This window comes from Alnus glutinosa, chromosome 12, assembly GCF_958979055.1.
Source record: "Alnus glutinosa chromosome 12, dhAlnGlut1.1, whole genome shotgun sequence".
Classification (NCBI taxonomy): domain Eukaryota; kingdom Viridiplantae; phylum Streptophyta; class Magnoliopsida; order Fagales; family Betulaceae; genus Alnus; species Alnus glutinosa.
This window is the reverse complement of record NC_084897.1, coordinates 26,624,628-26,648,262: the sequence shown is the minus strand read 5'-3', so window position 1 is coordinate 26,648,262 and position 23,635 is coordinate 26,624,628. Positions and strand designations below refer to the sequence as shown.

General features: G+C 37.0%; 4 protein-coding genes across 6 annotated transcripts in view; 2 read left to right on the top strand and 2 right to left on the bottom strand.

Annotated features, from left to right (window-relative positions):
* Positions 1-1,483: 1,483 nt before the first annotated feature.
* On the top strand, positions 1,484-4,433 carry LOC133851311 (dehydrodolichyl diphosphate synthase CPT3-like). Of its 3 annotated transcripts, none has more exons than XM_062287659.1 (3): positions 1,484-1,638; positions 1,868-1,979; positions 3,059-4,433. In XM_062287659.1, exon 3 carries the CDS (start codon positions 3,104-3,106, stop codon positions 4,199-4,201), a length of 1,098 nt encoding a protein of 365 aa, XP_062143643.1. In that variant the 5' UTR covers positions 1,484-1,638; positions 1,868-1,979; positions 3,059-3,103; the 3' UTR covers positions 4,202-4,433. The 3 variants fall into 3 exon arrangements, with proteins under 3 accessions (XP_062143643.1, XP_062143642.1, XP_062143644.1); XM_062287658.1 differs by having other exon boundaries at positions 1,495-1,705; XM_062287660.1 differs by lacking the exon at positions 1,484-1,638 and adding an exon at positions 1,745-1,776.
* Positions 4,434-6,746: 2,313 nt separating this feature from the next.
* Positions 6,747-7,540, top strand: LOC133883028 (dirigent protein 19-like). The gene has a single exon (XM_062322206.1). The coding sequence runs from the start codon at positions 6,796-6,798 to the stop codon at positions 7,426-7,428; it is 633 nt and encodes a 210-aa protein (XP_062178190.1). The 5' UTR covers positions 6,747-6,795; the 3' UTR covers positions 7,429-7,540.
* Positions 7,541-8,232: 692 nt separating this feature from the next.
* On the bottom strand, positions 8,233-14,824 carry LOC133883027 (uncharacterized). The gene is made up of 7 exons (XM_062322204.1): positions 14,366-14,824; positions 14,043-14,287; positions 13,581-13,661; positions 13,160-13,492; positions 12,073-12,239; positions 11,144-11,979; positions 8,233-10,208 (listed from the first exon to the last, which is right to left on the bottom strand). The coding sequence occupies exons 1-7, from the start codon at positions 14,790-14,792 to the stop codon at positions 8,725-8,727; spliced, it is 3,573 nt and encodes a 1,190-aa protein (XP_062178188.1). The 5' UTR covers positions 14,793-14,824; the 3' UTR covers positions 8,233-8,724.
* A 1,281-nt stretch (positions 14,825-16,105) lies between these two features.
* Positions 16,106-23,635, bottom strand: part of LOC133851936 (phosphoinositide phosphatase SAC6-like) — a 10,188-nt gene continuing 2,658 nt past the window's right edge. Inside the window, exons 7-21 of the mRNA XM_062288567.1 lie at positions 23,452-23,508; positions 23,309-23,341; positions 23,076-23,157; positions 22,068-22,174; positions 20,734-20,820; positions 20,564-20,641; positions 20,259-20,329; positions 20,064-20,162; positions 19,435-19,534; positions 18,974-19,082; positions 18,732-18,804; positions 18,189-18,282; positions 17,585-17,677; positions 16,738-16,804; positions 16,106-16,499 (exon numbers count right to left, since the gene is read on the bottom strand). Of these exons, the coding sequence (XP_062144551.1) occupies positions 16,372-16,499; positions 16,738-16,804; positions 17,585-17,677; positions 18,189-18,282; positions 18,732-18,804; positions 18,974-19,082; positions 19,435-19,534; positions 20,064-20,162; positions 20,259-20,329; positions 20,564-20,641; positions 20,734-20,820; positions 22,068-22,174; positions 23,076-23,157; positions 23,309-23,341; positions 23,452-23,508 (1,278 nt within the window). The 3' untranslated portion in view covers positions 16,106-16,371. The remainder of the gene's footprint in view (positions 16,500-16,737; positions 16,805-17,584; positions 17,678-18,188; positions 18,283-18,731; positions 18,805-18,973; positions 19,083-19,434; positions 19,535-20,063; positions 20,163-20,258; positions 20,330-20,563; positions 20,642-20,733; positions 20,821-22,067; positions 22,175-23,075; positions 23,158-23,308; positions 23,342-23,451; positions 23,509-23,635) is intronic.

Here is a 23,635-nt window from a genome sequence, read left to right as displayed (position 1 = left end):
AAAAAAAGAAAAAAAGAAAAAGAAAAAGAAAAAGTGGAGATCTTGAAGTTGCATTAGCAATATTTGAGTTTGGTTCAAAAATTGGATTAGGCTTAGTTTAGTCAAAGATTACCTTTATTCTCGAATCTGAATTACATTATATTAGAGGAGAAAAAAAAACCCCACAATTTTTATGGAATAGTGTAAATTGGAAGTATATTTTCAACACGTACCACAAGCACTGAGTTGCTCCTATGCTTCTATCATAATTATGATAGAAGTATATATACTTATGATTTGTTATTTGAAATGATAGTGCGAGCGAGTCTTTATGGAAATTATTTAGAGAGCGAGTCTTTATGGAAATTATTTATCTAAATAGGTGGTGGCTTGCTGTAGAAATAATGAAATATGGGGCTGCCCAATGGACATAGGCTTACAAAATTGTTGAAAAATCTCTATCCAAAAGATATATCTAACTTTGTTAGTGAACCCCATCAAACCCTCGGCTGTCCGTACGCGTTGTATTTAAATTTGTGAAAATATGGGGCCGTCCAATGAACATAGGCCTACAAAATTGTTGAAAATCTCTACCCAAAATATACCTAACTCTGTTGGTGAACCCCATCAAACCCTCAGCTGTCCGTACGCATTGTATTTAAATTTGTGAAAATATGGGACCGCCCAATGAACATAGGCCTACAAAATTGTTGAAATTCTCTACCCAAAATATACCTAACTCTGTTGGTGAACCCCATCAAACCCTCGGCTGTCCGTACGCGTTGTATTAAATTTGTGAAAATATGGGCCGTCCAATGAACATAGGCCTACAAAATTGTTGAAAATCTCTACCCAAAATATACCTAACTCTGTTGGTGAACTCCATCAAACCCTCAGCTGTCCGTACGCATTGTATTTAAATTTGTGGAAATATGGGGCCGGCCAATGAACATAGAAAGGCATATGTTCAGGGTGCAAAATTGTTGAAAATCTTTATCTTGAAAGAAAAGAATAATGAAATAAAAATAAAAACTGAATTAAAAGAAAATAGAAACAATAGATTTTACATGGTTTGATCTATGCTTTACGTTCACAAGATAAAACCTACTTTTATTTTTCTTGATAATGTTACGATATATAGTACTCATATTTATAGGAGTATTTGAGTATATGAATATGGTAATCAAATCAATGATTTAGTTTACAATCAAATCAATTAGATTTGGTGACAATCAAATCAACCACAATTAAGCCGAACCCATCAAATCCATATAGAAAGATGGTGCAATCCAATGAAAATAGGAAGGCTTATGTCCATAAAGTAAAATTATTAAAAATCTCTAAACAAGATACCCCTAACTAAGTAAAATTATTAAAAATTCTCTGTACAAGATACCCTTAACTCAGTAGGTGAACCTATCAAACCCATCTTATATTTAAATCTGTGGGAATGATGTCGCCGCCCTATGTCCATAGCGCAGGATTTTTGTTTTTTCCCGCCAACTCAGCCACTGGTGCAAGTACCGTGCTAGTGCGACCTCAACTTTTTTTCTGTTTTCTTCCTTCTGGACCGTTCTTAAACCCTCGCTTTTTGAGTCATTGTTTTTATGTGGTTCTACTCTCTCTCTCTCTCTCTCTCTCTCTCACACTTGGTACAAGGTGCGTCTCTTTCTTCCTCAACTGCTTCGCTTCTCAGAAAACACCCCGTTCGTTGGTTGCTCTCTATGTACTGTTGATTCCCACTTTAATTTATTCAGTTTTATTTCTGGGTTTTCGTTAAAATGATCGATTACCAAAGTCCTCTCTCTCTCTCTCTCTCTCTCTATATATATATATATGTCTGTGGCGCACTAACCATGACCTTGGTATTTGATTAAATTTTTGGCAGGTTTCAAGTCTCGTTATACTTCTTTCGATCGCTAGCGTATAGACGGTGACCCAGATAGTCATGGCCATTTTTAGTTTGATTGTGGAGTTTTAACGGGAATTTGAATATTCATGTAAGTCATTTCATATTTCTTAGAAAGTAGAGGATTTTAGTTTTGCACTTCTTCATACTTGCCCATTTATATTTTTCTTTGTTTTTTCGTGGTTGCTCAGAAATGCAAGGAACAAAATAAATAAATAAATAAATCAAATTAAATGTTTTATGAAAATTAAAGCATAGAAATCAAATAATTTAGTTCCTTTTTTCTTTTCCTTATTTTTCTTGGCTAGTAAGTGGAGCCAAAAAGGAAGGTTTAGATTAGAAATTTTTAGCTCCAAGAACAAGGAAAATGAATAGATAGAGAAATTCCGATTCTGCATGTGTAGCTATATCAATATATCATCGTATCGAATCGTCAACATCATGAAGTTATATACTAAGAATGATGCTTTCAAATGGGCTTCAAAGAATATCTCAACATTTGGGTGACTTGGGATGTCCTCAATACTGTTTGATGAATTGCTGCGTGTATTTAATTTACTTATCTGTCAAGTTTTAGTCTTCTTTTGACTGTTTGTTGTCAAACACATTCATGGGCAAGCTGTGCCCAGTCTGCTGACTAGTTGACCGAGTCACTTTGTACCATCCAAATGGTATGAAACTATTCTCAAAAGTGGATTTGGCTTAATTAGGTGATGTAAAAAAGACTAGCATGTAGTTTTTTCTACGTTTTAGATTTAATTTTGAGCTTTTCATGAGAAAGAGAGTGAGTGAAATTAAATCTGGACTCTTGAAAAGCTATAGAAGATCTCCTATAGTTTTTTGCTTTTACAGCACCTCAGCCATATCCTTTTAGTTCACTAAATGCATGAGTTTAGTGCTTTGTTTTAGAAAAAAAATAAATTTGGGGGGGCGGGGGGGGGGGGCGGCGGCGGCGGTCTTTTGCTATTATGGAGAGTCCAACTTCTTGATATTGTAGACGTACATGAACAGATATCCCTGACTGAGCTGCCTCATTGAAATTTTGCTATATTTCAATTTTAAAACGAGCACGTTTCTGAATTTGTTTTTACAATTTCTTTGCTTTATTCTCTGCTCTCTGTTGGGTGTGGATTTTCTACCAATATGGACTGAAAGCCATATCTTGAACAGGCTTATTTTGGCCCTGGCGATTAAGGTTCTCTGCCAGTTCATATAATGGAGAAAGCTAGAGATGATAGTGTAAGCCAATTGGCTGGGGGTCTGGGAAGTTTTTTGAGAAAAGGCATTTTTAGTATTCTGTCTGTGGGTCCCCTTCCCAATCACATTGCCTTCATCATGGATGGAAACCGAAGGTATGCAAAAAAGCAGAACATGGCAGAAGGGGCTGGCCACAAGGCTGGGTATCTCACTCTCATGAAGATGCTTTGTTACTGCTGTGAATTGGGAGTGAAATACTTAACAGTGTACGCCTTCAGCATTGACAATTTCAAAAGGCGTCCTGAAGAGGTTCACTCCTTGATGGATCTAATGCTAGAAAAGATTGAAGAGCTGCTCAAGGAAGGAAGTATTGTGAACCAATATGGTGTCAGAATATATTTTATAGGAAACCTGAAACTTTTGAATGAGCCTGTCAGGGTTGCAGCTGAGAAGGCAATGGCAGCTACTGCCAACAACACCAAGGTTGTACTTTTAATCTGTGTGGCCTATACTTCTTATGATGAGATTGTGCATGCTGTTCAAGAATCCTGCAAGGTTAAAAGGAATGAAATTGAAGCACCGAATGCAAGTAAAGTTATCAGAAGTGTGCCTGGAGTAGAAGAGGACAAGGAAATAAATGAAGCCATTGCAAGCAATCTTCAAGGATCTTGTGAAAATAGCTCGAGTAAATTCGGAGCATTGAACAGAACTACAGCTTGCAGTGGTCTGATTGGAGTTGAAGAGAAGAATGGAGCCATTGTGCATGCTATTCAAGGATCCAGTGAAGATGAGTGGGATGAAGTTGTGAGTAGAACTTGCAATGGTGTGATTGAAGGAGATGAAGAGAGCAAAAAGAAGCAATTGGTGCTTCCTACTATCAAGGTGTTAGACATTGAGAAGCACATGTACATGTCAGTGGCACCTGAACCCGACATCCTGATCCGAACTTCTGGTGAGAACCGCCTCAGCAACTTTCTCCTTTGGCAGACCGCTAACTGTCCATTCTACTCTCCGACTGCATTATGGCCAGAGTTAGGTTTATGGCATTTGGTGTGGGCAGTATTGAACTTCCAGCGAAGCCACCATTATTTTGAGAAGAAAAAGAAGCAGCTATAACATTCTTAAGGCCACACAAAGTCTTACTTTATTTCATAATCCTGCATAAATTTACAGAAAATTCTAGAATAAGAGTTGTAAGCTTTAGCAGTGGGTTTCACGATGCTGATTTATAGTTACTTTGAATTGTTCAAATGGTCAGGCCTGCTGATTTGTATTTGGGGCTTCAATTAGCAAAGTGAATTGGTATTGGATGTACTTATAGGCTATTATCTCTTTTTCCTTCAGCCAAGTATAATTGGTCCCAAGCCTACTTATATGCTACCTTTGTTTATAAAAAAGCTGTACTTTTGATGGAATTACGCATTCTGATTTCCTAAGCATACTAGTTTCGTTTGAAGTTGGTCTCAAATTGCATGCCTGGGAGGTTTGATGCCAACTTGGTGATTTAAGCTCCTTTGCCATGAGAAATTCATGATATGCTTTCCTAAACAAAACTTGGATCAGGATCATTTCTAGTTCCTTCAATTTTCGAACAAAGATTTTGTTTTGACAGATCTGAAGAATGTAAAATCCTTAGGGTCATTCTAAGGTATGCCTATGTAATGCGAATGAGAATTTTCTGAGATTCGCTGCCACGCAATACTATTATTTATTCCCAGCAGCCCGAAGTTTGAGGCCCATATGCTCTCTCACAATTCTGACAGCGAACTTCAGGAAATCTCGAAGAAACTCAGCCCATCGGCCCCATCCCCATGAGAAATATCCTTAACAAAGACAAACAATCCCCTCAGTTTTGTTTGCTAGTGGGGTAAGTGAATTGCGAGAAGGCTCCCCAGTCCCCAAGATGCTTACCGGACCCCCATTTTGTTTTCTATTCAAAGGCAATGACTATCCAAGTCAAGACAAAAAGAGACAAGGAGGTTTAACGAAGAAGCCAAAAGCATCTTTACACGTGGAGTCTTAGTTCGCAAAGAGAAATTATCAATTCGCCAAGTCATAATTTTTGGTTCTGCAGAATTGCAATGACTTCATTCATTTCCTTTTGTGATTAGGGTTCAAAACTTCAAAGTAATAGGATTTTAGGGTTTACGATTTATATATATTCAAACTCATACAAATTAACGATAATCTTAATAGTCTTTTTTTTTTTGAGAAAGATAATCTTGAAAGTCACATCTTCTGGAAGGACCTTTATCTAAAAAACCCAAACATCTAATGAGTAATGAGAAAGGGAAATGGTGATTTAAGAGATACAACCTAAACACACGGAGCACTGAGACGCTTTTTGAGAGTTTGATTCAAACATAAACTCTCTCAAGTTCAACCTTTCAACCTTTGAATAGAAAATGTTTATTAGAAAATCTTATATATATATATATATATATATATATTTATTATTCCTCCAAAGATTTGAGGTTCCTGTTACTCATGTAGCTGCCTAGGTCAAGGTCAAGGAACCCATGAAGTACGCATGGATACAAACAAACAGGATTGAGCAATAGAATAAAGAATGGTCTGCTGCTTTGACTCTTGCAGATTGCTCCAAGGTTTGCCAATCAACAGTAAGTGCCTTGGCACTGTACATTGTTCAAGACAGCTGCAGCCTGTGAAAATGAAATCCCACCTAAGTTTGACTTTTCAGGCACGAGTTTTAGGACTCAAAAACTTTTCTTTTGTCTTTTGTCTTTTTCTATTTCCTGGTGGGTGGAGACTCCCTTTCCTCCATCAATAAAAATTAATGGGTGCAAATTGAGGGGACGAAAAATTTAGTTAAGGAAAAAATCATATTTATTCTCTAAGTTTTCATTTGATTTGAATTTAGTCTTTAAGTTTTCAATTTAAAAAATAAGGTCCTTAGGTTTCGCGTAAGTTTCAAATTGATTTCTCTAGTAGTTTACGGTCAAAATTAACGATTTTTTCATTTGTCATATGTGTTTTATTTAACATTGTAGGGTTCATGTTAACACCCAATATAATGTTAATGTCTATGTCAGCATCAAAGTTAACAGTTTTTCATCTAATGTTACAAATTTAGAAGATTAGGATGACGAATAAGATGGTTTTTATTTATAGAGTTAGGTCTTCTTCTTCTTTTTCTTTTTTTTTTTCTTCTATGGATGCATTGATATTAGGTGCTAATATGGACGCCGATGTGGCATTGATATTAGATGTTAATATGGCCGCTGATGTGTCAATTGAGACACATGAAATATTACAAACTACTGATTTTAAGGAAAAAAAAAAATGACAAATGAACCTATTTAAAATTTGTGCAAAACCTAAAGACCATATTCTTGAAATTAAAAACTCAATGACTAAATTCAAATGACATTATTCAAACCCAACATGCGTGGTATTTAAGAGTGTCAATTTTTGATACGATCTAGAAATTCGACTTGTATATGTTTAATTAAATATGTCGATTTAAAGTTAATACATAAATCTTATAATAATATCCTTGGCTCGATCCAAATATGAATTGTCGTCCCTAATGGATTTGTTGTGTTTGGACGGTAGACATATATGTTTGACTGAGTCGGCGTATTGAGTCAGGCAGGTGTGGGTTCTCACTTGTCAGTTCTCACCAATTGAGAGCCTTAGTTAGCTGTTCTGGACAAGACATTAAAAGGTCTATTTAAGAACCCCCACGTATGAACAACGAATTTGTACATGTGATCTGTTTGCCCCTCTCCATTCTATCAGATACTACCATGGCTGCTCTCTCTTTGCAAAACCAAGTCCTTGCTGTTCTACTATTTGCTTTCCTTTCATTTGAGGCCACCACCTCCACCTCCCACCACCACCACCACAAGCATGGGCTGAAATCCCTCCACTTTTCTCTCTTTCAACATGAAACAATAAACAAGACTGGCTACATCATAGTGAATGGAGTCGCAGGACCAGCCGTGGGTCAAACCACAACCCCGTTCGGCACCTTATTTGCTTTCGAGGACCCGATGACTGTCGCGGCCAACCGATCTTCAAAGCTTGTTGGGATTGCAGAGGGAACTTCCATCACTTCTTCTTTGGATGGCCTCAGGAGCATTTCTATTGCTAAGATCACTTTGCGTTTGAAAAACTACAAGGGTTCGGTTTCAATCGTTGGAGGCACACATAACATCAAGCCTTCTGATCACCCTGTTGTGGGAGGCACCGGTGACTTCCTGTTTGTGCAAGGCTATGTGACATCCTCTCCGGTCGATCTCGAGGGCATTACCGTCGTCTACAAGATAGAGTTTCACCTCTACTGGCCTCCATATGCCGCTCAAGTTTCTCCTTCCTAGAGGGCTTGCCCCATTTCGAAAATGAACTGTCACCATTGTTTTTCATCTGCTAAGCTGTTACCACTATTCAGTATATTGTATGGAGGTTCATGAAAGGCTCTTTCACATTTAATACTGTGTTTTAATTTGTCCCTTAATGTTTTATTTACGTTATCTTTCTCTTAAATGGATTCGGCTTTGCTGTAGTTTTAAAAGTAAAGCACATCTGCTGTAGAAAAAAATGAAGGGTTCAGATTTATTTTTTCAAAACACTGTCGTTTCAGTTATGTAAACAGTCGCTGAAAAATAAAACAGGCAAACGGTGGCCGACGTTTTCTACTTGAATTTACATGGTCGCAACTCAAACTGTTACACTTGGTACCACATTACACAAGTGAGAGCGTGGGATGAACCCATCCAACACTCATCTATGTTACAAAGATGTCACAAGAATACCACCCTATAAAAGCTTTTGGCTTGAAGGCGGCACAATGGAAATCTAATTATACGATAAAGAATAAAAATGAAGACATTAAGACATGCCCAAAGCAGCAACTGCTTAAATGAGATATCACCAACAAAGAATTCATAACTACACTGATTACAAAACTTTGTTCTCAAGAAAGAATAGGTATAACAAGCAGCAATCTGATAAGTTCATTAAAAAGAAAAAGAAAAAAATTAATCAAATCAGTCAGACGGTTACAGAAAATTCGTCTATTGGCCCTCATAAAAGCTGTTATAGCTATATTCATGCTTGCCCACATAACTGAAAAGAAAATGTGCCGAAGATCATATCGGCCTGCAGGAAAGATGAAGACAAGATGATCATAAAAATAACAGATTTTTCCCACATTAATGAAAAGAATATTTGTGTATATAATGATGTACATATTCTTTTGGCCTTGCAACCTCCAACTTAGGACCCTCAATATGGTTCTTTATAACCCCTCTCAAGTGAACCACAGTGGGCACACATACTTTAAGTTAATACATCTGTTTATTCTGATTTAGCTACTAATCCCTCGGTGACATGATTGCTAAAAGGAACCCAGTTAAAACCAATGATAAAAGCCAGAGGAAAGGACTGCAGAAAGAAATGTTCTGAGGTTAGAGTCTGAGGTAGGTAATGAGTGTGGAACATCATAAACTAAAAGACACATGAAACTTAGTCCTTGGCACCAGTAAAAGAGTATCTACAGATATCCAGCAATAGCACCCAAAAACTAGTAACATCGACAAAACGTAGACCTTAACTTGCAGAATTTGACCTAAAGGCTATCAGTGGCATAAGTTTTGTGCAAATATGATATCCATTCACTCAGCCACAAGGGATTCCGTCCTCCTGTCTCTCCCATTAGCCACCTTGAAATGAGGCTTGGATGGAAACACGAATATAGTAGATGCAGCAATGGAGGGTTGAAACCCAGCCGAGTATCTTACTGAGGTCACAGAAAATCTGGGCAATTGTTGGACACCTGAGGCAAGTGGTACAAGCTTGTAACTGAGAATATGCTCAGATTTTGGGAGGACAAAAACCGTGTCACTGTGAGACCCAAATAACACAAAACTTTGTGCATCTGCCAATGAGAATTTCACTTCTTGAAGCAATTGTGTGTGGTTCTGAATTTTTATGGAGTATGTGAAGGGATCACCAAGGATGGCATAAGGGGTACAGTCCAAACTCACAACCAAAGGTGGTAACTCCACATTTACATCAGGAAGAATTTGTTCAGTCAAAACAGAAGTTACTGTAGAACTAGATTGCTCTTCAGTCCCGGAATCCCTCCTCCATCTTACACACACAGTCCCTAACCTGAGCTTTGAAGAATTAACCTCAGAAATGACACTAAAAACCTTTTTGAATTCTTCCCCTGGCACAAGAAGAGCAGGATCTAGAAGGTCTTCACCTTCATGCGGCGTGAAATATGACCTTCCAATGCTGTCATTGTCTAATTGGAGAGACATGGATAGTAATCGCAATGGCACCTCAGCAGAGTTCTTAGCACTAACTCTGAGTATGCTTATTTCATTAAGAGGCAGTGATGCTGGCTGATCAGAATCAGAGACTGGCTTGATCCTTGAGAGCAACAATGGGTCCCGCCGAAATGGCAGCATAAACTGATGGCTAATTAAAATAGCAGTTTTTCCTTCAATCTGTAAGCTCTTGTGAACGTTAACCTTTTGCGCAGTTGATTCGTTGCTCTGTGGAGAATAACCCAATGATACGAAAAGCATTACCGGTTTGGGTCGATGCCACTTGATTTCTAGTTTGCAAGACCACGATTCTCCACATTTCAGAAATGGAACAGAAACCAACCCAAAAGATTTCTGAATTTTTTTTATTTCATCTGTACCCAACTGACTTTCATCCTCCCCTTCTGGTCCAGAAATGCCAACAAGCTCAACATGATGACTGTCCAAAGAGTATGGTTCTGCTTCCCTCGGACTAAATAAGCCACCTCCTCTTACATCTACCAGATTAATCTTTAACTCGCCAGAGTAGACTGCATGGCCCATGGAGATCACAGTAACAGGTACCAGGAAACTCTCTCCAACAAGTGCAGGGCCAGTAGCACCTAAATTAAGATCCACTTGTGGATCTGGTTCTTCGACCTGAGCAGCCTTCTGACCAGTGAAAGCCAGAGCAGGATCCTTGGTTGGAGAGGTCTCTACACGGTCTTCAAACTTCCAAAGAGGTAAATCCTCCATTGAAGCTGGACTTTCAGCTCTGCAACAGATTGTGAAGTGGGTTCCAATTTTTGCAATAACAGATATGCATTCAAGCTTTCCACTTTGATCTGAATGAGTCATAAAATTACCATAACAGTTAGAGCCATATTTTAATAACACAACAGGAGATGGGACATACGAAGGAAAAATACTTTAATTTACTTCGAGAAAATCGCACTACAGGGCTGGTGCATATCTAGGAGGAACAAAAAGAAAAAGAAAAGAAAAGGCAAGCATAAAGCAACTCCTTTTAACTGAATAACAGGTCAATTTAACAATAGAACGGGGTCAATCAATTCCATCAAATTGCTGGAAGAACCGCTGTGGAACTTGCACAATTCATGCCATTTGAAAACACAATATCATAATGCACATATAGCATGCAAGGCCCAAAAAAGTTTGGCTGTATAAGTTATAACAAACATATAGGATGGATCATCTTCATGGTATTTGCTAATTTGAAAGCCCCCACCCCTCCAAAAAACAAAATAATAATTTAAGAAGTTGGTGGGAGGAACATGCTCAGCATGTATCCCAGAAGTATAATATTTTTTTTCTTTCTTCTCAATTATCCCCCTTTAGAGCATTCACATCTGGTTTCTGAAGAACAACCCCTCTTTTTCTATTTTGAAGAATCACTTTTGAAAAACAATCTACATCCCATTCTTTATTTTCTTCTCCACTTCATTCTTTATTCCATTAAAATATTCATCCTCAAGCTCCAATTTTGAAGCTTTTTTGGAGAGAGATGAGAGTCAGAAGAGTTTTTCATTAGCCTTAAAGAGAGAAATGAATAAAATAAAAGATGACACTTTCTTTAAAATGAAAGATGAAAAAGAACTGAATGTAGAGTAATTTTAAGGTGTGGTTCTTCAATTTTTATTTTTATTTATTTTTTTATTTTTGAAAAAAAGAGTGTTTGAAGAACCAGATGTGGATACTCTTGTAGACTGAACAAAACATACAACCAAAACCCTAAAGAAATCAGAGTTCACTGATTTACCAGATTTGATGTCGTAAGTGAAACGTAGCCATTTGTTTGTAGCAAGTACCAGAGAAGGAGAAGTCTCCACTCGGAGACCTTGTTTATCATCAGATGTAGCAGCTGAAGGTCTTTGAGCATTCATGATGATAAAGTTACAATCAGATTGATTGAATTGCAATTCTAATTGATCAATTTCAACACTAACAGGTAACTGTGATAGAAGTGATATTGTAATCAAGGTGGATGCACTGTGCTTGATTATCTGTTCATGAAAAGCAACTGCAGCAAGAAGTACCAATCTAAGTGGACTGACTAGATCAATCTCAAGGTGAAGTGGATTATCTCCAGTTATTTGAAGATTATTACTGCTCTCAACTGATGCCAGCTCTGATTCTCCACTGACAAGCCCAAAAACCTCCTTGTGTATTACTTCTCTCTGTGCCAGACTTGCAGGACCAGCTGGACCACATTCTTTAAATCTTAAAGACTGGGTATCAATACCAGATGACACTGGCAGCGCAGCCATTTCAAGTGAGTACTCTACAAATTCTTTCACTGTACCATGTTTTCTTGCACACTCCCGCAGGTAACCCAAGACCTCCCAAAGCAAAGTGACCCACCCCTCTCGTCTGTACAGACTTGCAATATCATCAAAAAGCTGTTTTGCATTAGTACAGTCATCAGCAGCATAATATTCCTTGGCCATCTGGAATCCACAAAAAGAGCCCATCCTCTGGACTTTGAGATTACCATATGATTCGTATGATTTTTTTAGCAAAGCAATTATTTCAAAGGAATCTTGAAACCTTTTTCCTTCCGCAACAGCAAAGCGAATATACTCTTCATCTGTGATACTGGAAAGCCAGATGAAAAAAATGTAAAGCTTTGGTGAGAAAAGATAAGTTAGTATAAAACTAGACGTTCAGGGTATATTTGTCAAGACTTACGGCAGCATAGAAAATGCATCCCCTTGCTCAAGTAATCGAGCAAACTGACCCACAAAAGCTGAAGGTACCACAGATTCAGCACTATTACCCATTTCATTAGCATTTTCTGACATTGACAGTGTAAGTTCCAAAGAGAATCTCTTCTCCTTTAAGTAGTGAGCAGCTAACTGTTTCAAGATGAATCGTGCAGATTCAAGTCAGTAAAACGTATAATTTGATTCAACTAAAGGAACTAAGCTTAATATATATATAGATACACCATGCCCCCTTTTCTTCAACTTTATATATATAAAGTTGAAGAAAAGGGGATGTAACGACCTAAGGAAAAACACTAGCTAGATCTGCGCTATCACCCCAAAAGGACTAGTCAATTTGGAGCTTTCCTAAAATCTATTATAAAGCCCAGTTTCACCTAGTAACTAGGCAATGTGGGACTTAGCACCCATGAGTATCTTTATAAACCACTCACTCTATGTGAGCTATTCATCTCTTTCCAATATGGGATCGGGTGTTACGGGGGGCATGGTGTTTCATATCGTTAATAAGTCAAGTGATTGGAGAATTTCAATAGAACCAGCAAAATAAAGGATTGAGACTGATCATAACAGGTCCATGGATTGACATAATAAAAAAATCATTGCAATTCGAATGAAGTCCTTGATTGATCTAATATACTTGATTTTAACTTAGAAGAAGAGTAGTCCATAAGAAAGGGCAACAGAAGAATGAGTATGCATATTCACGTGACATCTCATGTGATTCCAGTGATTGCTTTTCCTCCATGTTGCTCCCACCTTTTCATTTAAACTAAGGTGGTATGACTAGTGGAATTGATTGGCAAAATCTTGGAGGTAAAAGAAGGAAACACACTGATCCCATTACATTTACACAGAAAAAAGTTCCGAGCTCTCTCTAATTGTTTGTCAAGTGGCATCGGTGGAGTTGCGCCTTTCCGAATTCATAATCCAAATTCGCAACCTTTGCCTATGACTCTGTTATCCAAAGGCTTTCCATTTCGCAAAAGGAGCATCCAAAGAGATTAGACCTAGGTTCAAGATAGTAGGAAGGCAAAGAAAACTGCTCGCACCTGATAGTAATAGGCTGGGCGAGATTCCCACTCGGTCAAAGGCGTGTCTTTTGTAGCTGAAACTAGAGATGAAATGGCTGCTGAACTTTTATCCAGCAATTCGGCGAATACCAAAAACTGCCTACTCATCCACTCCCAGTGAAGAAATGTAGCCTCTGGCGCTCCAACCAGCCTTCTATATGAAGCATTGTGCCGGCGGAACCACATAACTGCTTCCCCAACCTTCCCACCATGCAAAAGCAAAGTCGATATCTTGAAGTGCAATTGCTCTGCAACAGTTTTTATCTCAACTAAGCGTTGGAGTGCTGGCAACCTTTTTGATGTCCCAATCATCTGTATCATCGAGTTCATGCAAGTTTCCTGAAGAGTATTCTACAATTTGGGAAAATGAAAGTGAACAAAGCATGAATGTGGATGGTACCTCTCGCAGTGTCTGATAGGCATCTTCATAAAACCTCAAAGCTTCGACCCAATCTCTTCGGAACTCTGCATATACAGCAACCTACCAATTCATCAAAAAAGCAACATTTAGATCAGATATAAACAAACAAGTTGAGAAGATGTAATGTATCCGATAACATCTCCAGCTATCATTCTTGGGCCAGATACTTCAATGGACAGGATTAGTTAGCTGTTAGAATTGTTAGTAGTAAAATTGTAGTTAAATATGTTGATTGTGATCATTTGAAGGCATCGATCAGTTTGTGAGAAATACTTGTAAGGAGGTTTTGGCTACCTCGAATAGCCATAGTAATTAAAGTTCTTCTTTCTTCCCTATTGCTTACAATTTCATCAAAATCACACAAAAACATTACAAAGAAAATCAAGATCACAACAGAAGGTAGTAGAAGCGGAAAGTATTTGAGAGCAAAAAGCCGCTTACTTTGAAACAATAGCGAACGTGCAACTCAATGCTAGAAGAATTGAAGGTCTTCTTTTCAAGACGCAATTTGATCCTTCTCCCCTCGTCTCTATAATATGCATTGGCCAATTCAGCGAATGCGGATCCCAGCCTGTGTAGAGACTGTTTGAGCTCGGAGGGTTCGTCCGGCCTAAACAGGAGAATGTATTTGGAATCCAATTCGGCACGCTTGCGGAGTGCAAGCATTCGATCTTCGCCGATATCGTCTGCAAAATGCGAAATTGAATTGGTTGGGAGTAAGAGCAGTAGATTCAATTCCAATTCCAACTCATAAAACTACCAACCATTGAGGGGGTTACTGGAGTGGTGTGGTACCACCACAAGAAGAAGGAATTTGACGTTCCTGGGACGAAGCAGGGCTTTGAGTTGATCGAGGAGGGAGCAGACCTGGAGCCACTGGGCGGGATCACCGGAGAGCTGATCGTAGGAGAAGAGAGCAGCGAGTACGGAGGGAGACCTAGTGCGGTGCTTGAGCAGCCAATCCCTCTTCAAGATGCCACCGACGACAGTCTCGTGATCGTCGTTGTCTTTGCCCTCTTTGGTGGTGGAGAAAAGAAGAGAGGTCTTGGAGAAGTCGGGGAGAGCGAGGGTGTTGATTGGTGGCTGCTCCGAGTGGAGATGCCTCGACAGGATACCGTGAAGCTCCGGACATCCCACCACTGCTATCAGACTCACCGGTGGTGTCCTCAGTTCTTCCGGGTATTCCTCCATTTCCGATTCTGATTGGGGTTGGGACAGGGATTCAGATCTTTAATTTCCCTCTATCTATCTCTGGATTCGGCCCACTCGACCCGGTTAGATCTGGATTCAACCCATACGGCCCGGTATTAGGTGCGACTTCGTACGGGTGGGCCTAGTATCATTGGTTCCAAAACCCAACCCAACCCAACCGCAACCTGGCCTACAAAAATTTGCAAACCTTACCCGTGCGGCAACTACGGTCACTAGACTCGCTACATATATATACATATATATATATATTTCATCCACCAAACACCACTACGTTTAGTCAAATGTGGATACTAATTAAAGCCCCATTGACAAGTGAAAGAGCAAAGCAACGCTTCTTAATTATACACATTTTTTTTTTTAAGTATTCTTAATTATACTTTTAAAGGGAAGAAAAATGTAAAATGTAAAATTAGTCTACATCGTTGCACCGATTTACAATAAGTTTTCTCTTGTATAAAAATTTGCTGAAAGTTCACAATGGTATGCAAAAATAACAACTTAGAATGGGCACCCAACTTTTTTTTTTTTTTTTAATGGCTATTTGGATTTCAAATGGTCACAAATGGCCAAGGGCCAATTCGGCTACCCATCAATTGTTGGGCCATTAGGAAGTGTCTAACCACAACTAAACAGTTAAGAGTTAGTTTTAATTATTTGGCAAAAGTGAGTGACTGAGTTACCTCTTTCTAATTTTTATTTTTTAATTAGTTTTTAGTTTTGGATTTTTAATTTTTACGTATTTTATAGATTTAAAGTCTTTATACTTCATATATTTATATGGGTAACACGTCATAATTTGATCGATGCTGGCATAGCATTTGATAATTTTTGTCAAAAAAAAAATATTGGCCGAAAGTTGAGTAGATGACCCTATTTGTTATTTTTACATATAACAATAGTTCTCAAAAAAAAATTTATACTAGAAGAGCTTATTATAAATCGATAAAACCCGACTTATTTCACATCTTTCTCTTTTAAAAAGGAAAAAGTAAAAATTTAGTAACCCACCTGTTTTGGAGATTCCAGAGTGCAAGACTTACCTACCCAAATGCAGCGAAGCTCCACAGGACCACAGCCCCTCTTTAAGACTGACAAAATTGCACACAATTTAAGCAGCCAAATGAAAGGAATCCCGAGCTTACCCGACATTTTTTTTTTTTTGACCTTTCATGCTACGTTTTGTCTTTTCTTTTGGACGTGATGGTTCATCTTTCATGCTATGTTTTGTCTCTTCCATGTGTTTCTCTCTTAAATTACATAATGATTCATTAGATAGTTATGAAACACACAAATTATACAAAAACAATCAATCGAAGAAGCTACCTCGCTTCCCCAACCCACTTCCATTATGAATGGGTGTTTGAGGGATCTTTTGTTTTCAAATCCATAAAGGAAATTACAAAGAGGGATCTTTCCCCAACACTTGACAGATATGATCAACCAATAATTCATAACTACACAGATTACAAAACTTCGCGTCAAAGAATAGGTATATATAACAAGCAGCAAGCTGATAAATTCATTAAAAAAAAAAAAATCAAATCAGTCAGACCCGGCATCAACGAGGCTTGTGCAGACGAGGCCGGTTACAGAAAATCCGTCCATTGGCTCTCATAAAAGCTGCTATAGCTATACTCATGCTTGCCCACATTACTGAGAAGAAAAGGTGCCGAAGATCATTTGGACCTGCAGGAAAGATGAATACAAGATGACCATTAAAATAACAGATTTTGCCCACATTAATGAAAAAGAGATTTGTGTATATAATAATGTACATATTCTTTTCCAACTTAGGACCCTCAATATGGTTCTTTACAACCCCTCTCAAGTGAACCACAGCGTGCGCACATACTTCAAATTAATACATCTGTTTATTCTGATGTAGCTACTAATCCCTCATGTTAAACAAACAAAGTCAACTCACCTTGCCTCAGTGAAATGGTTGCTAAAAGGAACCCAGTTAAAACCAATGATAAAGCCAGCGGAAAGGACTGCAGAAAGAAATATTCAGCTGTTAGAGTCTGAGATAGGTAATGAGTGTGGAATATCACAAAACTAAAAGACAAATGAAACATAGTCCTTGGCACCAATAAAAAACAGTATCTATTGATATCCAGCAATAGCACCTAAAAACTAGTAACATTGACAAAACATAGACCTTAGCTTGCAGAATTTGACCTAAAGGTTATCAGTGGCATAAAATTGGTGCACATATGAACTGGTCGCTATCACTACTAATGAGCATTTCAGAGAGGAGAACTACTATTAATTCTTAACCCCATCTGCCTTTCTTCAGGCATGGAACCAGCTCATCAAATGTCAGATGCAAAACACAAAGGATTCAATTAAATAGGGAACTGACAGAAATATCTAGAAATCAATCAAAAATATAAATTGCTTTCGTAGTGGAAATCAGTTGGATATACTCCACACCCACTAGAGATTCGAGTACTGATGCATAATGGGCAACAACAAAGTCAAGTATGCATCTCGATGAAAAATGAAAAACGTGTATGATGCAATTAAAGGACTAGTTTAAAATAAAAGAAAATTCTAGAAATTAATCAGGTAAAAATTATTTTTGTTGAGAAAACTACTGGGAAATATCTTCCACAAACTAGAAACTCAAGAACTGATGTATTCAGCAGCAAATGATATCACATACCGATATATACATAATACACACAAGTGCGCTTTACTAACTGTAGTGAAATAATTAGTTGCCTGAAAATTATATGTACAAAACTAATTGCCATTTGGCTTGTACTCACAGCTAGAGTCTCAAGGCCTCCTTTTTGAGATGAGGGAGTCATATCCCGGCTGACAGAAACAATGTAATGTCCTTGCAGGAGATCAATTGCATCCTTCACATATGTGCCAATAAGAGAATAGAAAGTTAGTTTTGATTCCGATAAAGCTGCAGAATGAAACAATGATCACTTCACCCAAAAGGATGTTTAATGTTCCACAAGAAAGCTTAACAAAAAAAAAATGAGGTCTTGCCAGAACTACAAGGCAATTTATCAAATAAAAAGAACTATACCATGTGTAAAACAAATTACTGCTTCAACAATCTGACATATCAAATTATGTACATCCAACTAGATATCATACTATTGTAAGAAGATACTCATTAACAAAATTTAAAGATACTCATTAATTACATACTATTGATAGGACATAATTCAACAAAGCCTTGATGCAAAAGATAACTAACTGATGGACTAATTACAAAATTTCTAGGTTGAAAAACTTCTTTTCTTTGGGGATGGGAGTAGGAAGAAATAAACCATTGTTTTCACAAAGAATTGGATATAATTTCTGGAGCACCACTCGAGTATCTACAAATTGAATGAAGAAAAGACGAATACCAACCTGCCTAGTTCCATCAGAAAAGTTATTCAAATAATAGCGTGCAAGGGAATTCCATCCATCTTTAAGGATCCCTTGGATTGTCCGCTGGCCATATCTATAAAATCCAACCAAATAGAACTAATTATTGTACAGAAAAGAGAGAAACAAAACAAAAGCTTCTATTCTATTTCATTATCATCGTGTCTTTGTAGATATTCATCGTCTTTTTGGCAGCAACGTTAGGGAATGTGATTTTAGTCAGAATGTGAATCCAAGGTAATTATTCAACCAAAGGATGAAATATTGCAGAGTGGCAAAAAAGATAGACAAAATACAGTTATGCCAAAGGCCCGAAATGTTTCTTTCAATTTTTTTTTTTTTATAAGTAATACACAAATTTGCAGATAACCACATATTCAGCTCATAAAATCATAATTCATTCACCAATGTCCTATAAGAAATTATTCAAAGTAATTTCAGCCATGAGCTTGAACAAAACAACAATGCAAGAGCATATGCAGAAGCATGTAAAAGAAAGTTTCAGAGTAGATTCATGGAAAGTACCTAACAAAATCTCCTTTCAAAGCAGGAGTGCCAGAATATTGAATGCTTATGTCATCCCCATGATTAGCCCATACTGAAGATACAAAAACAATAATTATATGTAAAATCCAAGCTTCACATGGTAGAAGAACCACAAAAAGTATGATGATTAGGTAAGTAGAACATGACCAAAACTAACATAATAAGCAACATAATCATTTTCTTAAAGCAAATTATTTGAAAAGAAAAATGAATGTACTCACAGATTTTAAAGCTTTCATCAAAATTTGGATGTGAACTAATAGTTTCTTCGGCACCGAAAACACCAAGTCTTCTAAGTTGGGATTCCAACATTTTCCGGCCTATCATGCTCTGCAACCATATTGTTACTCATGGTTCTTTTCACATCATATTAAAAACTTGAAAAAAGAATCAGTAGAATAATAACTAGAAAAAAGACCACTGAGGATAAGGAAGCATATGCCTTGCCTGTAATGTGAAAAACTTAAAGAGGAAAAAGATAATAAATTTGGTGACTCAATAATTATTGGTGATTGATTTTCTTTTTAATTTCAAGAAAATTGTTTTTTTGATAAAGAGCAGAGCATTAATTACTGATTCCTTAGATCTCCCCCTGCATCATTAAACAGACATCATAGTCTACACATGCAAGTTTCAGGGGAGGCATAATTATCTGTTCTGTTTAACATTTGTGTGAACCTACCTGTGTAACATTTGAACGGTCTAAGCAATCAATACAATTTGTCCTCACGACTCCAAGCTGCTCCTTCATTTTCTCACCCTTTTCGTTCAACAAAAGGTACCTACCAATTGTTAACAAACAAGCAGCTCAGGAAATAAATTACATACTTATTTTGGCTATATCTCGGGTATATAAATTTGTGTTCTGGAAATTGATTTTTCACACATTTTCATGACAAAATCTAGTAAATACTGAAAAAGCAGATCATAACCAAAAAGAATGAAGCATCTCATGTTATAAACAATCAATTCCAGCATGACATGCCTATTGTTTTTTTTTTTTTTTTTTCATTAGTATTTAAGGACATGAGGAGAAAGGCGATAGAGCACAAATATTTAACGTTTATATATATCAACTACATATGTGGCATACAGCACTCTAGTCTATGAGTCTTTAAAATTGAGTCAAACATCTCATATCTCTGATACAAAGCCACATAAGTCCTTATGATAAAAAAATTTAAAGCCGAACCAACCTCAATAAGTAAATAGAAAACTGAAGAACTTAACTGTTTCCATATGAACTATTGAAACCAAGTGCATCTATCAAGACTAAGTTAGATATTTGCCATCCGCTGAAGGAAACCATACCCGTTTCTCTCAAGGAAATCTGAAATTTGCTCATAAAGGATTGAGAGGCGCTCAAAATGAATATGGCCGCAGATATGATGAAAATCGAAGTGCAGATATCTACAATAGTCAGTAGGTCTTAGCATGAGGTGAAACAAAATGAAAAGGATATCTATACTTCTATATTGTACAAGGTTAGTATCAAGGGAATTCTACCTTACATCATCACCAACAACATGCTGCATTGCTAATGCAAATTTTTCACTTAGGCGTCCTTCACCTCCATGCTGCTCAGTGACAAAGGCCCATAAGAATAAATAGCTTAAATGGAAAACACTCCAAATACACTCCTACAAAGATACAACCCACCCCCCCACCCCGATACATGGATAGGATGTGACAGCACATAAACATGCCTCTTTGGCTTTATGAGGTAGAGAAATTGTGTAGCTGAATAGTTAGGTAGAAAATCATATAAGTTATTCCACAAAAATTCATTACACCGGGTAAAAAATATGTACCTTGTTGACAAGATCAACAGCAAAGACAGCCCCATATTTTTTTCTTAAATCCAGAAAATGCCGCTCAACTACTTGAGGCTGCATAAGTACACCATAGTCAAAGACAAGTAGAAAGCATTTGGTTTACAATCAAACAATGCAATCAATGAACAAATAACTACAACACTCACAGCTTCCTCAGGTCTCACAATTCCAAACTTGGGCTTATATGTCAAATCAACAATTTGCTCCCAAAGCAATGGAATTGACCCTCGAACCTGTGAAAGGCAAATGAGATAAATGGGATAAAGACGTGAGACAAGTGAGATAAAAACACACAAGCACAATACACTACTAATGCTGCTAAAACATTTTCAAGCATTGCCAATAAAAAAATTTCATCTCTCCGTGTGATTGATGGTGAGCATCCTCACATTCTTATTTTGGCCATGCCTAAAAAAACAATGTTCTTTACAAACCACCTAATGCTATAAACCCATTTTTTTCTCTAGGAATCTGAAAGAAACGGAATTTAACTATCATGGTCACAAGAACCATGCCAGAGATGTTGGGCAATTTCAACTCAAGAAATTCATTCTGAGCACCTTTAGTTGGTAAAAATATCCCTTATCTTAGTGGTCCAAACTCATGTCCCCTACTAAAGTGGAAATTTATGTTCAAGGTCAGACTGTAGGAGAAAAATTAACAGGTGAAAGAAGAGGGTAATCATAGTATCTTATCATGTACATGAAAACTTCAAAACCACAGTATATTTTCATAATGCACATGTTCTCATTCCTGCTACCATCTGCCTCACTGGGAGAATAGTCAGGTCTCCCTGCTTTTGCCACATGCATATTAAACTCTTACAATTTCAAAGCATGGAGGCAAATTCTAGCATCTCTTTTCACTCTGTTATTTTTGGCAATCTGAAAGTGAGAAAACTTACAAAAGTTTTTTCAAAACCTTGGACAGATCACCAAGGCATTGTTTTTTTGATAAGTGAATTTTTTTTTTTTTTTTTGATAAGTAGATCACCAAGGCATTGTTAAAAGAATATGCAACCACTTGCTTGTAAAGAGTCGGTGAGTGGTAATTTTGGAGGAATTCAGTTCTTAATCCATATTGAGATTGTGTCATCCATCAACTTATTAGCAAATTACTGGTATCTTTTTCACATTGATTGTCAAGTGCACATGTTGAACATGTTACTTCTTTTTTAAGGTCTTAAACATTTTATCCTGTCCTATGTTATTAAATGGTTCAAAAAAAAATTATAATATGTACCATACAAGGCCACAAGACCCACTTTATCCACAAAATTTTAGCCCATCAGTCAGCACTACTACTATCACTCCAACATTCATGAAAATTGATTTCCCCAGTGACTTACGCAAAACTTACTCTTTTATGTTTAGCTTTTAGGACTTCATATTTGTATTGATACTTGTATAAAGAAAGGATGAAAGTAGACAAGAAGTACATAACATGATAAATTCATATATACAAATGTATAAAATATTACCTGAAGAAAAGATGCTGAAATCCCATTAAATTGCATAATTTGCTCAGTTTCAACAAAATTCGCAACATAACCATCAGAATCAGCTCCTCTTCTCCACATCCGAGTGCCTTGCAGGAAATGCAACTATTATCAAGTAGAGTAGCAAGGCAATATAAGGCTAGTTCTATGTGCCACTTTGAAAGAGAAAACAGTAAAATTTCTTTCACTGTGCGAGTATGCAGATAAAAACTAGGTGCTTCCCAAAAAATTTTGGCACAAATATATGATTATCTTTTAATCATGCTATCATGCAGTCAGCAGAATCTGTGAAGTTGTTAGAAAAATCAGTCAGCGTGTAAAGTGTTCTCATTAGAGACTTATTTGAGTAATGGATAATTTTATATCCAATCAAACCATGAGATGTAAAGATTGGAAGCATATATCTTTCAAATTTATTTGTGATGGATCTATCTACAAGTTTCTAGATATCGTGACCACTGCCCGCATCATGTTCTTCAAAAGGATGTTCATAGGGGACACCTTAAGTGTGTGGGTTAAAAAAATTTAAAATGAATTAATCATGCCCCATTCTTATCAATAAAATGGCTAATTACCGATATAATTGCTAGATTTGCATTGATTTAAAAATGAATTCTTGTGAGAGTAGTAATTTACAAATGATTTTAAAAGCAAAGCTTTACAAATGATCCTACAGTCAAAACCCTCCTTAATCTACCACAGCCCCTACTAGGTCCATCAGATATATAGTTTAGCCCATTTTCGAATTGAATAAATACAATCCTCCTCTATCAGTTAATTGCTGCAAATGAAAAGAGTCGGTCAAATAGTGAAAACAATAATCCATCCAGATATACATATCAAAACAGTAGTGAATTACTCATTTTCTTAACTTCTTCCCTAGAAGATATACTACTGAACTTATCTTTGTGCAAAATGTAACAATAATTGTAAATGAACAGACCAAACTACAGACTAAAAAATTAAAAAGGTAGTACAAGTTTTGGATACCATTTCTTCTTGAGCATCTCCTAGCAATCAGAGTAACATCAATAATATCTTTCCCGATGGCTGCTTGAAAGTTATGAAAGCTTGATGATCAATTAAGGAAAAACTTCAAATGGAAAGACAGTAATATATCCAACCAGCATTTAACAGTTAAATCAAATGAGCTACTAAACTATATAATATATGTTCTCAAGCAATGATACCAAAAGCTAAACCAACAATGAGATAAGGATATTCCCTTGGATAACAGGTAGTAAGTAGGGATCAAGCTGCAGAAAGGTAACCATATAAATGTTTCAGTAGTTAGTAAACTATGCATGTAAAGCTACCAAGAAAATTAAGCAAGTATCATTGACAACAAATTTGGCATCAACCTGACCTTGTTATCTATGAGAACTTCCAACATATAGTTGTTCCAGAGAAATCTAGGTTCTGCCTGTGGCAAAACAATAGGTAACATTAGCAAAACACCCCATGCACTAGAAAACTAAAATTACAAGGAAAATCAATGAAGCTTAAACATAACGAAGACAGAGATTGAAAACTAGCTATAGTTGTAGGCA